Source organism: Ornithodoros turicata, chromosome 1 (assembly GCF_037126465.1).
Source record: "Ornithodoros turicata isolate Travis chromosome 1, ASM3712646v1, whole genome shotgun sequence".
NCBI classification, from domain to species: Eukaryota; Metazoa; Arthropoda; class Arachnida; order Ixodida; family Argasidae; genus Ornithodoros; species Ornithodoros turicata.
Genome location: NC_088201.1, coordinates 180,429,079 through 180,446,892, shown reverse-complemented (window position 1 = coordinate 180,446,892; position 17,814 = coordinate 180,429,079). Strand labels below are relative to the sequence as shown.

The window sequence follows — 17,814 nt, the reverse complement described above, 5'->3', positions numbered from 1 at the left end:
CACTTGACTATACAGTGGATGATGTACAAGGACCTGTTGAAATTAAACTCGTACTTGAACTGCAACGGACCTGAGAGTGACTTCAAACCCATCTTGCGAAGTTTACCGTATCAACTCAGAACAAGACGTGGACAACTAAGGAAGAGACTACAAAAGTTTGTCTCTGTGAAATGTGACTTGTTAAGACGCTATCGCGACGGTGAACAGATTTCACCGACCCCTATAAATGCCTGTTTGAGAAGACCAATCCTTCGGAATTATTACATTCAACATTCGCACTACATCGTCCAGCGAAAGGAAGACGGCTCTCGGAAGATAGTGAGTCTGGAGGATTATTTATTTATTTATTTCAGAATACCTCAAAGGTCCCTTGGGGACATTACATGGGGGAGTGGGTTACAATAATAAACAGCATCACGAGTATATGTAAATCGCATTTAGTACAGAAAAATAGTGAAAATACAACGCCGTGATAATGTGAGATAATAATATGACATACAACGAAGTTTATGCACGAAGAAACAACAACATCATAAGCTACGATGAAAAATGGATCATGTGATATACGTTAATAGTATGTTAAGAGGTACTGTACGCAAGCAAAACACGTAGAAAGGTAACCGAATAATAACTATGAGAACAGAACAGAGATGGCATTACAAAATTCTTGAGTTTGTGTTATTGTCGCGATGTTGCTCGGAAGGTCATTCTATTCTAGGACGGAGCGACAAAAGAATGATTTTGAAAGAAAAAAAAACATTAGAATGACATAAAAAGCGGTCGACTTTATTTGGGTGATCAAGGCGGGGAAATATGGCAGTGGATCGGCAAATCGGACACTGTTGTGAGGGAATGTTATGCAAGAATTTATGAAAGAGAGATAGACGTGAGATAAGACGGCGCTGTTCTAACGACGACAGGTTAAGTTCGCGCTTCAAAGCAGTGACTGATGTATTAGGAGAAAAATCGTTACAGATGAATCGTGCTGCTCTGTTTTGAATGGATTCTATGTTACATATTAAGTACCTCTGGTGAGGATCCCATATTGATGATGCATATTCTAGTTTAGGACGAACTAATGTTAGGTACGTGAGTCGTTTTAAGTTAGGTGGGGCCGATTTAAGATTACGTCGGATGAAGGCTAGGGTGTGATTAGCATTTGATATTATTTTATCAATGTGGTTATTCCATGTTAAATCCGCTGAAAGAGCTTATCTTCAAAGAGCTTGTACATTGAACAAATAAAACTTTTTTTTAAACTACGTATTCCTCTTCAGTCATTTTTATTACCTTGAGATCGTTGTGTACAAGGTTATTGTCAAATAATGACGTAATGCTTTTGAGTGAATAATTCTTACAAAGACGGGAAGCAAATACGGAAACAAAGAGACCGCAGTGGGAGCTGTAGAGACTCTGTATACACTTGTCACAATTTTCGTCAACAGGTAGATCTAACGGTTCTTCTTCAATTGGTGGTAGACCAAAGCTGTCCACATAGATGAATCTATCATTGCGATCCATCATATACAACAACCAACAATGTTCTCCCGGGTCGTCGTGTGGATGCGTATAAATGACAATGACACCTTCTTCTTGAAGTGGCGAAACTCTGTCGACAGCGTAGGTTCCTCGATACATTCTCACAGTTTCAGGATTCATTGAAAACAATAAATCAAGATCTAGAACGTCCATGACTTAATCCAAGTGAACTGCAAGGTCTGCATTGACGGTCAATATCTTGGGGCTTGTAGTGTTAAGCGCTATATCTTCGAGCTCAAGCGAGCGATATCACTTGAGCTGTAAACAACACGTGACGCAACTGAGTCACACTGAAATGTACAAAAGCGAACCTGAATAAAGCAAGAGCCTCTTTTTGGTCTTGGCCTGTGAGCCAGCAGGCACGGACTGTGTACGCTTCTGTCTCGTGTGTTGCCTGTGCACGAAGTAACAAGACATGGTGTCAGAAGTTAAGGAGTACCGTGGATATACTCTACCCGCAACCTCGGCTAGAACTAGTAACGTCGCCTTCGACGACCTTCAAGCACGAGACCAGCCCATGTCCAATGAAAAAGCATCAACAGTGCAAACGCCTTCGGCACTAATGGCAAGTCTGAAGCAACCGCCACCGTTCAACTTCGAGAATGTCGGCGAGTGGCCGACATGGTGCGACGAGTTTGAGGATTTCATGCATGCTTCGGGAATAATAGAGAAGAGCAGCGAGACACAAGTAAGAACACTTCTCTATTGTATGGGTAGGAATGCCCGAGATATCCTGCGGTCATTTGAGCTAACAGACAAAGAGACTAAAAGCTATGAAACCGTCAAGGCAAAATTCCAAGCGCGTTTCGTCCACACCAGGAATGTGGTGTATGAGTCAGCAAGGTTCAACCTTTGCAAACAACAGCCCACAGAGACAGTAGATGAATTCATGACAAGATTGCATTCCTTGGCGGAACGATGTGACTTCGGGGAAGCTAAGCAAAGGATGATCCTGGACAAGTTCATTGTTGGTCTTTTGGACACGAAATTATCAGAGAATCTTCAAATAGATTCTAAACTAACTGCTGCGACAGCACTGGCAAAAGCAAGACTTTCCGAAGATGTAAAGAAGCAACAAGATCAACTGAAAAACGATGCCGGCAGCGAGATGGGATCTGATATGAACGCAGACGCTTTAACCATGATTAAGCGTAAAGAATTCCCCCGAAGAATGAAACACCCGGATAAATGTGGGTACTGCGGCTACGACTTTCACGCACGCCTACTTGTCCGGCGCAAAACAAGTCTTGCACTAAATGCCGAAAAATTGGGCACTTCGCGAGTGTCTGTAGGAGTGGTCCCAAAAGACGTGGTAAACGCCCTAACAAAGCTCACAATGTGGAAGCCATGGATGCGGTTGAAGACTACAACTTCCTCGGAGCTGTACGGGGCAGCCAGGGCAGAACACGCTTCATTGACCTTTGCATCAATGGACATCCTGTTCAGGCCAAAATTGACTCCGGGGCAGACGTCACCGTCGTGGGCGAAGAATTTCCCGGCATATCAAAGAAGTTAAGTCACGGCGACCCGCTCATGGGTCCGGCTGGTACACCGCTAAACGTACTAGGAAAGTTTAAAGCCGTCATCACCTGGAAAGAAAGATTTTCGTCGCAGACAGTGTTTGTGGTTCAAAATCTGGAAGCTCCGCTGCTAGGAATGCCAGCGCTAGAGGAACTGGGAGTAATTCAGGTTTTGAGTGGTGTTACTCTCCCGTCTGAATACGAAGCGATGTGTCATATTCGATTCTTGTCGAAGCCCGTCGATATTTCACGGCATCGGGAAGATACCTGGTGAACACACAATTCAGCTAGTTGCGAACGCCGTGCCCTTCTCGGTTTTGACACCGCGTCGTGTACCTCTGCCATTACGCAAAGTTATTGGCAAAGTGTTGCGTCGACTAGAGGCGCTTTCAGTAATTCGCAAAGTGGAAACTCCTACTCCATGGTGCGCCGATAGTTCCAGTGCTAAAGCCCAATGGTCAGTTCCGCATTTGTGTGGACTTCACGCAGTTAAACAGAAGTGTTCAGCGAGAGCGCCATATTCTACCAACGGTGGAAGAAGTGCTGGGGAAGTTGGAAGAAGCGAAGTTTTTTTTCAAAACTCGACGTGAACTCGGGATTTCACCAGATATTGTTGTCGCCGGAGAGTCAACAACTAACTACATTCATCACCCCTTTCGGACGTTATTGTTACCAGATATTACCTTTCGGCATAACCTCGGCAACCTGAAGTTTTCAAAGAAACATGATGGAGATTCTAGAAGGACTGCCTGGCGTCCAAAACATGATGGATGACATTTTAGTCTTCGGAAGGACTAAGGAAGAGCATGACTACCGGTGAAAGCTAACCATGAACGGTCTTCATCAGAGCGGTATGACCCTGAACAGAGATAAATGCAAGTTCGGAGTCAACAAAGTTTCGTTTCTCGGAGTGATAGTCACTGATCAAGGAATCTTCCCTGACCCTCGAAAGATCAGCGCTGTCAAGACCCTTCCAACGCCCACAAATGTTACGGAACTTAGGAGGTTCCTAGGAATGATGAATCATGTTGCGCGGTTCTTGCCCCAGTTATCGCACGAGTCACAGCCACTTCGAGCACTTGTATCTAAATCTGCGCAGTGGACGTGGGATTCAGTACAGCAAGAATGTTTTGATAACGTAAAACGCTTGATAACTACCGATAAGTACCTCGCAAAATACAGTCCTTCCCGTCCAACCATCGTATCAGCAGATGCGTCATCGCAGGGCCTGGGAGCAGTCTTGCTTCGGAAGCAAGATAACGAAGAAATGAAAGCAGTGGCGTATGCCTCAAGAACCCTGCCAACGGCAGCACGCCGATATGCACAGATTGAGAAGGAAGCGTTGGCGTTGACTTGGGCGGCGGAGCAGTTTGATGAATACCTACGAGGTATGGACTTTGTCTTTAATACGGATCACAAACCGCTTGTGACACTTCTGCGGGAGAAATCTTTGGACATGTTAACTCCGCGCATACAGCGATTTTGCATGAGACTTATGCGATATTCGTTCAGTATCCAGTATGTTCCAGGAAAACTACTCGCAACGGCGGACACTTTGTCAAGGGCCCCGACAGAAGAGGATTCCAAAGAAACTGGGATGCTGACCGTCGCTGAAGTTGCTTCGTTCGTAGAAGGCTCGATCAGTTCCCTCCCTGCGACGACTGACCAACTTCAAAGAATTCGCTCCGCACAGAAGGCAGACCCTGTATGTAAAGAATTACATAAACTGTGCAAGGAAGGATGACCCTCCAAAGACAAGCTACCTTGCGTGCTAAAACCGTACTACGCAAAGCGGGCAGGCGTAACAGTGTGCGAGAACCTACTGCTCATGGGTAGTCGACTTATCATACCTGTCTCACTCAGAAAGGAAATGCTAGACAGGATACATGAAGGGCACCAGGGAGTCGTTCGTTGCCGAGCAAGAGCGAAAGACTCTGTTTGGTGGCCAGGTGTTAGTGCAGCGATCAAACAAGGCGTCACGAACTGTCAGCAGACCGCGTTGAACAACAGCCAACCTCGCGAGCCGATGATTCCGTCGGTGACCCCGGAGCTTCCATGGAACAAAGTAGGAGCTGATTTATTCTACCTGAATGGTTCTAACTATCTGCTGTTGGTGGACTATTATTCGCGATACCCTGAAGTTCTGCGGCTTTTATCAACGTCAGCAAAAGCTGTAATTCAGCGCATGAAAGAAATATTTGCCCGCTACGGCATACCACAAGAGGTGTACTCGGACAGTGGTCCTCAATTCAAGTGTGACGAATTCTTTCAGTTCTCCAGGGACTATGGATTCCGCCATACAACAAGCAGTTCGAAGTACCCTCAGTCGAACGGCGAAAGTGAAATAATGGTGAAGACTGTCAAAAGCCTACTCAACAAGGCGTCCGACCCATATCTAAGCCTGCTCAGCTATCTGACTACACCAGGACCGTCCGGCCTGAGCCCTGCGCAATTACTGATGGGCCGGCGAATTCGGAGTCGGGTTCCAATGGCTTCTTCTCTTCTTCGTCCTGGGAAGGTGAATCTTCGCAAGTGGGCCAGAAAAGATCGCAGACAGAAAGCCCAGCAGAAAAAGAACTGCGATGAGCGTCATTTGGTACGGTCTCTACCTCCTCTTGCTGCAGGACAGCAGGTCTGGATTCCTGAGATGAAGACAAAGGGGCGAGTGGTCGGGAAAACAGCAGAACCACGTTCATACACGGTGGAAACTCCTCGAGGTACTCTCCGACGCAACAGACGTCAGCTCATCGCCATTCCACCTACACCCTCCGAAAACCAGACGTGGAAGTCACCGACCATCCCGTCTCCTTCACCAGTACCTGCAGAATTCAAGACTGCCATCACAGGCACCGGGGACTCCGTCGAACACGGTGAAGTGACCCAGCCAACTGAGTCCGGCCAGCCTTCGCAGACTCAACAAGGAAACACGGACATTACGCCAACATCGAACGTGAAAGTGTCACGCTATGGACGGCGAATTAAGCCACCTCGGCGGTTCCCCGAAATCTGAAAACAAAAAAGTGCGTGCTTTCTGAAGTTTTGCATTGTCTTTGTTTCGCGTCCACTTGAATCCGTAAGTTAGAACGTGTGTATTCATTTCCGCATTTCCTTGTGTTTGTGCTTAAGTTGATGTACAGCTCGAAGCAGAGTTAACTGGAACGCCGCTTGGACCGGTGGAGCAAGAGGGGAGCCACCCTGGCGGCCTTTAGCAGAAGTAAAGGGAGAGGGCGTTTCGACATTTCCATTCCAGTCGGAGGGGTGTTTGCTGTGGTGTGCCGAACAGTGCCCAATCAAGCTGGCGTTATCAACGCTGCGCCTGTTAGTGTTTTGAGCGGGCGATTGCGTCTGAGATAATGCGGAGAATCGATGTTATGGCACGCGCCTGGAAACAGGTTGGCGCATGGGCACGCGTCATCCGAAACGCTCATTGTGTGATCGAATGAAATGAGTAACAACTTATCTTTCGGAAAATTTACTGAGCTCAGAATAGAGGATGCGAAGAGGCTTGAAATAATTAACGATAGTAATCGCGAAACCATCGTAATGAGTTTTTAAATAATAATAAAACAATGCGTTCATGGTGTAGCATCTCGCGTTTCTCAGGAGTTTCTCGGAAGAACAGCCAATTAGTACACACAAATATTTGTGTGCATGCTGGCACACAGTGCAGGGAGTCACCGTGAAGGTTTTCTATTATTGGTGTAGTGAATGATGATCAGAGCTAGACAAATTCACCATGACATTTGTCCTCACTTCAATTTCCGTCAGTAGAGGTTTCCCTACATCGACTGCACGTTCCCCAAATTTGCCTCTCCCACCTTTCGTAAATCGCATTTCGATATTTTTTGTCCCACATCAATCCTTTTTCTGAAAATTTTCCTCATCTGAATCACTTCACCTTAATTTTAATTTTGGAAGTTTAGGAGAGGTGAGATACGACTGGTTCGCACGTGCTAACCTGGCGCGCGCCATCGGGATATAATCGATTCTTCGCAGTCCCTCAGACAGGGTCGTCCAAAACAAACGAGCCCAGCGTTGATAACGCCAACCTAATTGCGCACTCTTCGGCACGCCACAGCGAACACCCCTCCGGCTAGAATGGAAATGTCAAAACCTCCTCGCCCTTTATTTCTACTAGACGCCGCCAGGGTGGCTCCCCCCTAGCTCCGCTGATCGAAGCGGCGTTCCAGTTAACTCTGCTTCGAGCTGTACAAGCGTTATGTAACTTGAATAAAAAAAAAAAGGGAGATGTAGTGTTAAGCGCTATCTCTTCGAGCTCAAGCGAGCGATATCACTTGAACTGTAAACAACGCGTGACGCAGCTGAGTCACACTGAAATGTACAAAAGAGAACCTGAATAAAGTAAGAGCCTCTTTTTGGTCTTGGCCTGTGAGCCAGCAGGCACGGATTTTGTACGCTTCTGCCTCGTGTGTTGCTTCTGCACGAAGTAACAAGACACCGCGTGATGCAATGGTTTTGCAAATTGAAGTTCAATTCTACAATTTCCCTTACGTATGGGATTAAAATAACCACCCACAGACTCGTCTGCACTGAGATTCCAATGTAATATGAATGAATTAGTTTTATAATTCTGATAACGTAGCTCGACGCTTCTATCATTCAGTTGAGATAGGAATTCATAATAGCTCCCTCTGCATAGATCATTGTCCCAATCGTATGAGAGTTGTTTTCTATGTCCGTCAATCGTTAGCGTTACTGAACTCACATTGAAATGTTCAAAATTGAATGGACTCAATTTGAAGTCGCCCTGATAGGCTTCGGTTCGTGTCATAACCATTGAGATTCGATGTGGAATACGATCGGTGTATAGATTATCAAAAATTCCATCCACCGAGCCGGCAGTTAATGTCTTAATTTTGCTCTCTAAACCTCGCATAGTATAGCATGCTGGATGTTTCTTCAATATAGACTGGTGAGAGAGGAAAGTTGAGTTAGTGACTTCTTTATGTAATGACAATACTGCGTTGTGTATCTTGATTTGATATTGGTGTGTTTCTCCTGGACCAGTCAATAAGCGATGCGTGTCGCTAGCGTGCACGGCAGATACCCTAACATCCAATCCCGGTAATAATAGCTTAATTTGATCTGTCAAATCTGTATTAACACGCATGACAACTTCAAATAGTTTAACACCACTTGTTTTAGAAATGAGTGCTTTAGCAACTTTCGAATTTGGATCATTTGCAGCATATTCACCTGAATCATAAATATACAAACCACAATCATCTACTGTTTTCTGAAGATGCGTATTTGTGTGGAGCAAAGTGTCAAGCATACATCGATAGGAATTCAGACAATTTGACGATACTAAACGCTGATCGATATATACGTTAATATACTTAAACATTGCAGCTCCCAAGTTATTCACCGGGAATATAACATCATTGACTACACCATCCGCAGTTCTTGTATATGGATCACTTCCATCACGTCTCAATATCTGCATAGTTAGTTTAATGTACATGCTAGAAACATCAAGATAGAGATCAGAAAGATTGTTTATATTCCATTCAATTGTAGATTCGCCACCGGTAATTGTCGATATAGGATAGAACAATTGATTCTCACATGATTCTATAGAGATTTGAGTTGGCGGGATTTGAAATAGCTCACACTCTCCCTTCACAACCAGTTCGGACTGGGCGTGGACTACGTTGACCAGTGACATGTTTGCGACTGAATACAAGTATCACCCTCTCCTTTGTTTTTATTTTTTCAGGGCTTGCCAGACCACTTATCTGGCGTTATGACTCTTATTTCCGCTTTTCGCGAAGACTTCGTTTTATCTCGCAGGCACTGAACCCGAATGCAACTGTAAAAGTGGATGACACTGTGTTGCGAACGCTTTGATTTAGACCGCCGCAATCGGTTACCTGGTCTTATTTCCCGTTTTGCCCTATCTTGGCCCCCATTGCAAGCCTTGGGCGGCTCCTTTTTCCTATCCACACAACGGAAAACTGCCTTGACGAAAATATCTGTTCCATGTCGCGAACGACCTGCTGCAAATGAGTTATATTGCCTTATTTCCCGTTTTGCCATATCTTGGACGGCTCCTTTTTCCTAGTCATACAAACAGACAACTGCATTGACGAAAATATTTATTCCGCACTCCAATCGGGTTCCTTGTCAAAGACGTCTTTTCTTCTTCTTTTTCTCCGTCTGCCGCCTCCGGCGAAATCTTTTAAGACATGTGCTTTAAGCTCAGATGCACTGCTTCTAATAGCTTCTTGTAAATGTTGTCCATCTGATAGTTTCAGTGCGAGGTTTTTTGCAGCATTCATTGCGGTCTTACTAACATGTGGTTGTGCTCGGAGCAGGAGTGGTAACGCAAACTTGCGCAATGATTTAAAGAATCCACTACCCCTCTGAAACATTGGTCCCGAGTATGGTGTAAGGCCGTCAAATCCATTCCCTGTAGTGGATTTCTGGGATTTCTTTACGAAACATGTCTAAAGTGTAGAGCTAAAGCTGTTTTGCCTGGACCTTTGAAGTGGAGAGGTCGACCAGAGTCGTCACACAACTTAATTGAAATGAAATTTATTTATTTATGCAATAGCTTAAAATATTGTATGTTTTGAAATGTATAATCAATGATATTGTCTTCCTTTGCAGAGTATGGGACTAGTTTTAATAGGCACTCCAATAGCATCTTAGAGGTTTTCATCTAGAAATTTAATTGAACGAATAGAATGCGGCAAATGGAATACATATCTCCCATCATTATAATTGAAAGAAATGTTCAAGTCTTCAAAAAGCTCTAGAAAAGCCATTTCCAATGTTCTTTTAACGATGATAGTCTTGCGAACCTCTGCAAAATCTTTGTAATCAATCTGCTCGACACTGTCATCACTCCGTGGTACATTATAGAACAGATTACAGATGGATAGCTCTTGTAATCCAACTTCATACTTTCCACTCATTTGTAGGGGCGCACTCAAAGCAACTGTAAAGTTGTCCAGTGTATTTGTTGGATCTAATTCGGTGGAGTCATTGGATAGGAGGTACATATAAAACTCAGAGCCTGGCAACATCTTGCACTGGAACTCACGAATTAAATGAATCGTCATAACCAGCCCACTTCACTTTATAATGAGTGACTCCATCAATTTTCTTACTGGATATAATTCTTTCAATTGGATATGGGTCGTCATCCCCTTTGATCACGCGCTGCAATTCGTTTGCATAATATGTGCCCTCTTCTTGTACACCATCTGGGCCTGCAATGTAAAAGACTGGGGGATCTGTTTTCTTATATCTCGCGATTGTGTAGATAATGTGAGACCAGTGTCCTGTGTACCCCTTATCAAAGACTCCTGGTCCTCGACCTAAGATCCTCGAGGACAAAGATCCTCAACTGGTGGCTCGAAAAACAACGTGCGTTCGCTCATGAAATGGCTGGATTTCGTCGCCACCGAAGCTCCATGGATCCAGTTCTCAACCTAGTCTCTACAGTTCAGCATGCTCGTGCCCATCGACGGATCGCCTATCGGTTTTCCTCGACATCAAGTGCGCATATGATACCATGTCGCACATTTGTGTGCTGCACGCCTTGCGGTCGTTTTGGTTATCCGGTCGGCTCTTCATCTGGCTCCAAGACTTCCTTACGGACCGAACTGTCGCTGTCCCTACGTCCCAAGGCCAAAGCCCTCAGCATCCTGTTCCACAAAGGGTCCCCCAAGGAAGCATTCTCAGCCCGACACTTTTTAACGTGGTGATGGCCGGCCTGCAATCAGTAATTCCTCGCAAAGTGTCATTTTCCGTGTATGCAGATGACGTCGCCCTTTGGACAGTTGGCAAATCACGCCCAGCCATACAGCGCCGCCTGCAGCTCGCTTTAAATAATGTACATACGTACCTCACGCACCTTGGGATGGACCTTTAACCCAAAAAATGTGTCGAGCTCCCTTTCACGCGCAAAGCTATGGCCAATTTCCCTCTTTGGCTTGGTACAAAGAAGCTTGAGCCGGTACGCTTCCACCGTTTCCTTAGCGTGGTAATCGACTCGGACTTGCGCTGGACTCGGCACATTAAACACCTTGAAACTAAAGTGCAGCGATGGCTTCCTGCAATTCAACATCTTCCTGGCTCAGGATGGGGCTGCGATCAGCGTTCCCTGCTCGCGGTTCACGCTGCATTGGTGAGGGCGACTGTGCTTTACAGCCTTCCTATTCTGCACAGGATATCAACAACTTCATTAAATACACTTCGGTCCCTGTTTGATCGAAGCTATCGTCGATGCCTCGGAGTTCCAAGAATGGCTGAAACACGGCAAGTACTGGCTGAAGCTGGTGAGCTTCTGATTGAGGTTCTCCGTGAACGTGAAACGGCTCGGCCCTTCCTCCGTTTGCGTGCTCACATTCCCCGCCACCCGCTCCTCAGGAAAATTCGATACCGCCCTGAAAGCGACCGGTACCACCCACTTTTGTACGCCTTCCAAACCTACTGGAAAGAAGAGATCAGGTCCCTCCTCAAGTCCTCCGAGCCCATTTTCATGCTCTGATAGACAAGAAGTTTTCTACGTTTACGGCAGCATATACCGATGGCACATCCCGAAACAACAAGTCTGCCTCAGCGTTCATCATACCATCCGAAGGCGTAGTGCACGGAAGACGCCTTTCACATCCAACCTCCTCCATGGCTGCGGAACTCTATGCCATCCTTTCCTTTCTACAACACATCGCTGATTTTACACCGCGGGAATGGGCAGTCTTCACAGACTCCAAATCTGCACTTCAAGCAATTGAAAATTCCGGCATACGAGGCCCATCCGCACCCCTAGTCACAGATGTGTTAATGGGTTACCACACTATCTACGCAGCAGGCCACAGGCAAGTTCTCCAGTGGGTTCCAGCCCATTGTGGTGTGGTGGGGAACGAGCAGGCCGACAGCGCCGCAGAAGCAGCACTCTCGTATCAGAAACAGACCAGTATTGTTCTGCTGAGAGGAGACCGCCGTTCAATTCTCTGACGCCTAGTGACACCCCTGGCTTCCCGCCAATGGACAACCGACATTCTCCCCCCCCCCTCTATGTTGAGCAGAGTTGATCCAACGCTCGCTTTCCGCATGCCACAAAACACCTCTTGTCAAGATGCTGCATTAATCCACCGAATGCGCCTCGATGTGGCCTTTACAGCTCAGTGGCGTTACCGCTTGAGGCAAGTTGACTCTCCCACCTGCTGCCACTGTGGTGTTCTTGAGGATCTGGAGCATATTCTTCTTCATTGCTCCCACTACCAACCTTCCCGAACCACACTCTCCGAGTCTCTTCGTCAGCTGGACTCTTGCCCCTTCTCCCTATCGAAATTGCTTGGTCCCTGGCCTAATCCATCCCAGCAACGCTCTGCGCTCAAAGCTCTTCTGACATTTCTGGACACCATCGGGCTTCGATCGTTATTGTGAAGGGGTTCGTTATTTGATTCCCCACATTCCCACCAGCAATGGGGTAGAGTATGACCTGTGGCGATGAATCTCCCCACTCTCCAAAGCCAAAATAAAGTTGTTGTTGTTGTTATCAAAGACTGGTCGATTCGATAGAACACGAACTTGCTGGCCAATTTTGAATGGTATTGTGATATCATCATCATCTTTTTTACTATTGAGTCTATTGAAGAGTTCAACCTCGTTACTTTCATTCACTTCATTCGGTGCCATTTTAATAGTTCTATGGTAAGAGGTGTTATAATCCTCTATAATCTTTGGAAGAATTTTAAGGTATTTGTGATGGCCTTTGCTACGGAAATAGCAGAAGAGGCGACCTTTAATTGTTCTGATTGCTCTCTCAGCCAAACACGCTTTTTGTTCACTCCTAGTCACAAACACATGTATGCCATGACGCTTACACCAAGCCTGCACAACTTTGTTGAAGAACTCACGCCCTTGATCGACATGAATTACGCGGGGTTTTTCCTTATTTCGGTATACCTTCATAAATCTTTTCTTCACGTCTTCACCTCGTTTGGTCTTGAGAGGTGTGGCCATGATTTGCCTCGACAAACAGTCTATCACAAGCAGTATGTAGGAGAATCCTTTATTGTATTTCTTGTATTGAATCAATGAAATAAGGTCTGCTTGGTGGAGGTCGTTCAGGTGGAGTGAGATGACTTTCCTTCTCTTAAATCTTCGTCTTGCATCTTTGTGGAGAGTATAGACGTCGTCGCGTTGTAATTCTTGTAGTGCTTCGTTCCTTGTGATTTTCTGTGGCTTTTGATAATGTTTAACCTCTCCAAGCCCACCGTTAGGGGACCTGTAGCTCATTCTTCTTCCGTGAAATATTCTTCGTCCGAAGATGAAAGCAACTTTGTTCTTTGCGGCGACTTGTAGGTCTCCCAGAATATTTTCTTCTTTGATTTTCTTTTCTGTCTGATTTTGTGTGATGGTAGAAGATGTGACACCTTTGGAAACCAAGTGGGCCTCACTCGTTTATGACCGGAGAGGTACAAGACCAATTCCATTATACTAGAGCCTTGAATGGTTTTGTTGTTATGAATGATTTCTCCTTTTTCATTCCATGACAAACTCCTTGGTTGTGCTGACACTATTCGTCTTACTTTTTTAATATTTATTTTATCTGGTACAGAATCATAATCGAATTTTCTACTAATGCTTTCCTCCATTTGTAGTGGTCTTATTATTGGCAGATCTGATTCTATTGATGGTTTCAATTGATTTTTTATGGTGTAGTCCATACCTGTTAGCATACGTTTTACCTTTACATCTTCGCTTTCATTAGATTCCAAAATAGTGTCCACTGGGTTTAATACCTCGATTTTTGGTGCCATTTTCATACACCGGCTACTTTAGCTATAGCCCGCCTTGCTACACCGCCTAATATACTGGTCAAACCTGTAAGTAACAGTGGGAGTAAGTTAGCCAAACCTCCTCGTTGGTGATATAGAAACTTTTGTAGCTTTTTTGACGGTTAGTGCAATGTTTTATATGCGATGTAGCGAATGATGGCTTTATCTTTCTTTAAATCTTTGCATAGTGCCACGAATCAACTTCGAGAAACATCCAGGGTAGGCACGAAACGGTACATCTCATCCCGGCGCGTGCTGAAGAAGAGGCAAGAAGCTTCCAGACACATCGCCTGCTCTCTGGCAAACGCACGTGTTGTTTCTAGACTTTTCGGCGCGACGCTTAAATGCTTGTACACTCCAGGCTGCTGCATTCTTCTTTCTTTGCACTCAGTTGTGTTCAGAGAGCTATCACTCTTGTGCTTTCGCTACCAAGTAGTTTAATAAACTGTTTGCTGTTTATTCGACGACTCGCCGGCCCATTTCGCTTCGTGACATTTCTGGTGGAGGTGCGGGGCATCCTTTGTTCAACGACCTGGAAGACCCACTGCGACGAAGCAGAAGACAGCTTGGCCTGCCTGCAGAATTCTGCCCATTTGAACCCCCTAAACACAAGAATAACTATTCGACGACCGAAAAAGAGTGCCTTGCACTCGTATGGGCCATCACAAAGTTGCGTCCCTACCTGTACGGACGGCCGTTCAAGGTGGTAACAGACCACCATTCTCTGTGCTGGCTGGCTGGTTTAAGGGACCCCTCAGGACGCCTAGCGAGATGGAGCCTCCGATTACAGGAGTGTGACGTAACCATCACGTACAAGTCAGGAAGAAAACACAACGACGCCGACTGCCTGTCCCGAGCACCACTCCAGCGACTGGACAACGGTCACGAGGACGACGACACCTTCCTCGGTCTAATGAGCGCGACTACCATGTCTTTCAAGCAGTACAACGACCCCGAATTGAAGACACTCGTCGACTACCTACAGGGCCGCGCCGACAATGTTCCTGCCATCTTCAGAAGCTCACTCCCAAGTTTTTTCCTACGTAATGGTGTCCTCTACAAAGCAAACCACGCACCACAAGGCGCTACGTGGCTTCTCGTTGTGCCTGGAGAGATGCACCTCGAGATTCTCGAATCCTGCCACGACGAACCGTCATCAGGTCATTTCGGATACAGCCGGACACTGACCCGTATAAGGGAAAAGTACTACTGGCCAAAACTGGCCAAGACCGTCCACCACTACGTAAGGACGTGCCGGGAATGGCAACGACGAAAAACGCCGCTGGTACGACCTTCTGGGTACCTTCAGCCAATCGCACCGCCGTCGGCGCCGTTCGAGCAGATTGGGATGGATCTACTCGGGCCCTTCCCACGTTCGTCTTCCGGAAATTGTTGGATAATCGTCGCCACCGACTGCCTGACACGCTATGCCGAGACTAAGGCACTTCCACAGCAGACAGCAACAGAAGTGGCGAAGTTCTTCATCGAGAACATCGTACTACGGCACGGAGCCCCGACGGCCCAAATCACCGATAGGGGAATGGCATTTACAAGCAGGCTAACACAAGAAATCCTTCGACTCAGCCACACCGCCCACCGCAGGACAACGGCGTACCATCCGCAGACGAACGGGCTCACCGAACGACTAAACAAAACCCTTGCCGACATGATTTCGATGTACGTCGACGTCGAGAACAAGACATGGGACGAAATACTGCCTTACGTCACGTTCGCCTATAACACGGCTGTCCAGGAAACAACGGGATTCATACCGTTCCGCCTTGCACACGGCCATGACGCATCGACTATGCTGGACGCGATGCTGCCCCAGGAACACAGTGTTGAGGAAAACGACGCTCTGGACTTGACACAGCGAGCAGAAGAAGCCCGCAAGCTGGCCAGACTACGCATTGGTCAACAGCAACGCATCGATGAAAGAAGATACAATTACAATACAAAGAAGATACCGACGAGACGTACGCTTCAGTCCAGGCGACTTGGTATGGGTTTGGACGCCGATTCGACGACGAAGCCTTAGCGAGAAGCTACTCAAGCGCTACTTCGGTCCTACAAAGTACTCCGACGCATTGGAGACCTGGATTAGGAAGTGGTACCCGAGGGCAGCGCTCCCTCTCGACGACCCCCGAGGACTGAAATAGTTCACGTCGTTGGACTCAAGCCGTACTACAGCAGGTAGCGCTGTAGACTGGTCGGAATGAGACAAACATGACGAAAAAAAAAGAGAAACGGCATCGAGAAGATGCCACGTCTACGGAGGGGGCAATGCCACGAATCATCTTCGAGAAACATCCAGGGCAGGCACGAAACGGCACATCTCATCCCGGCGCGTGCTCAAGAAGAGGCAAGAAGCTTCCAGACACATCGCCTGCTCTCTGGCAAACGCAGGTGCTGTTTCTAGACTTTTCGGCGCGACGCTTAAATGCTTGTGCGCTCCAGGCTGCAGCATTCTTCTTTCTTTGGACTCAGTTGTGTTCAGAGAGCTATCACTCTTGTGCTTTTGCTACCAAATAGTTTAATAAACCGTTTGCTGTTTATTCGACGACTCGCCGGCCCATTTCGCTTCGTGGCAATAGTTTCGATGAAAGTTTAACATTACCATTCAATATATTCTTGCAAACTTCGGAAAGAGCTTCAATGCTGTGTGGAGGAGCCTCCCTCAAAATGTTTTCCCGTTCTTCTGGAGTACAGGTTGCAAGCACTTTAAGGAAAGTTAAATAGTGACGTATTCTTTTCATTTTGGTATGAAAACAAATTGTGACTCGAGCTTGGTTATACCCGTTCGCAATATTTTATCAGACTGTGTTAGTGGATGTAGGTCAATCACTAGATAACCAAATGGTTTCTCTGTTGCCTGTTCGAATGCGTTCATGAAGTATGGTAACTGCGATTTCCCATAGATTTGCTATCCTAGAAGTTCGAGTTGCGCTCGAGACCTTAAATTATTGAATAATATTATATATGTACTGTTGTGGGATAGGGTGCAATAGTTTACATCGTTATGTAATAAGTACTGAATGAGAAAAATAATTGATGCATTCTTGTGATGTGATGCTCGCGTATAGAGATGAACCATATCCTGCATAACGTTATTTTCAGTAACGAGATTGTCAACTATAATCAGTGTTGGTATGTTCTCATCCCATGTCTTTGGTAATTCTTTACTAAATGTAATTTTAGTGAATTCATTCTGCCAGCTAGCATCATATTTAGTGACATAAAATAATTGTTCGGGGACTACAGTGAATACTGATAAGTTTCTCAGGATGTTACGAACTAGGTAAGTTTTTCCTGACATGGAAGGTCCACATATAATAATTCGCGCCGGGTGGATTAAAGAAAACGGTCTTATTTTGGGCATTGTGTCGCAGAGCTAGAAATGAAACTGAAAATAAGATGACTTGAAAACTAGATTTATTACCATCCAGTGCTCCCCCAACCATCGATTTGATCAAATTGACTTTTCGCCGACTGTCGTTTGAGTGCAAGGAGACGTTCATGTGACAAAACACGCCTGATAGCATCAGCTTTTGCTTCATAAATTTCTTGTTTCAGTCGCCATTTCTTCTCTTCGGTTGACTCAACCTCCTCCTTCTCCTCCTCCTGTTCCTTTCCAATACATTGGCGAAAGAGCTTCCACATAATTATTTTTAGGAGGTAGAAAGTTGACGGTTTGGGGAACAAATAGGAAAATGAGGAGCTCACCTTGTTCGACACGTACTAAATGGAAGCGAGTGGAGAGGAGGTTGTATGATAATGAGGATTGACCACATTTAAAGTGAAAGTTCCTTCCTGTCATCAATTCAAAGATGACTGACGAGAGTGGTAAGTTTTTGCTTTGCAGTGTGGTTGTTTTTTTTCCTCATGAATATTGTCTTTTCTCAGTATTCAGCTCAAGCCCGTTGTTTTCCTTTGAAAAT

The 17,814-nt window shown here is 45.8% G+C and overlaps 1 protein-coding gene across 1 annotated transcript; it reads left to right on the top strand.

Moving 5' to 3' along the window:
• Positions 1-4,929: 4,929 nt before the first annotated feature.
• LOC135391217 (uncharacterized protein K02A2.6-like) lies at positions 4,930-6,069 on the top strand. The gene has a single exon (XM_064621377.1). It carries the CDS (start codon positions 4,930-4,932, stop codon positions 6,067-6,069), a length of 1,140 nt encoding a protein of 379 aa, XP_064477447.1.
• Positions 6,070-17,814: the final 11,745 nt, after the last annotated feature.

Bases quoted from the DNA above. Each gene is read 5' to 3' on its own strand.
- LOC135391217 (XM_064621377.1), top strand. From the start codon at position 4,930: ATGCTAGACAGGATACATGAAGGGCACCAGGGAGTCGTTCGTTGCCGA.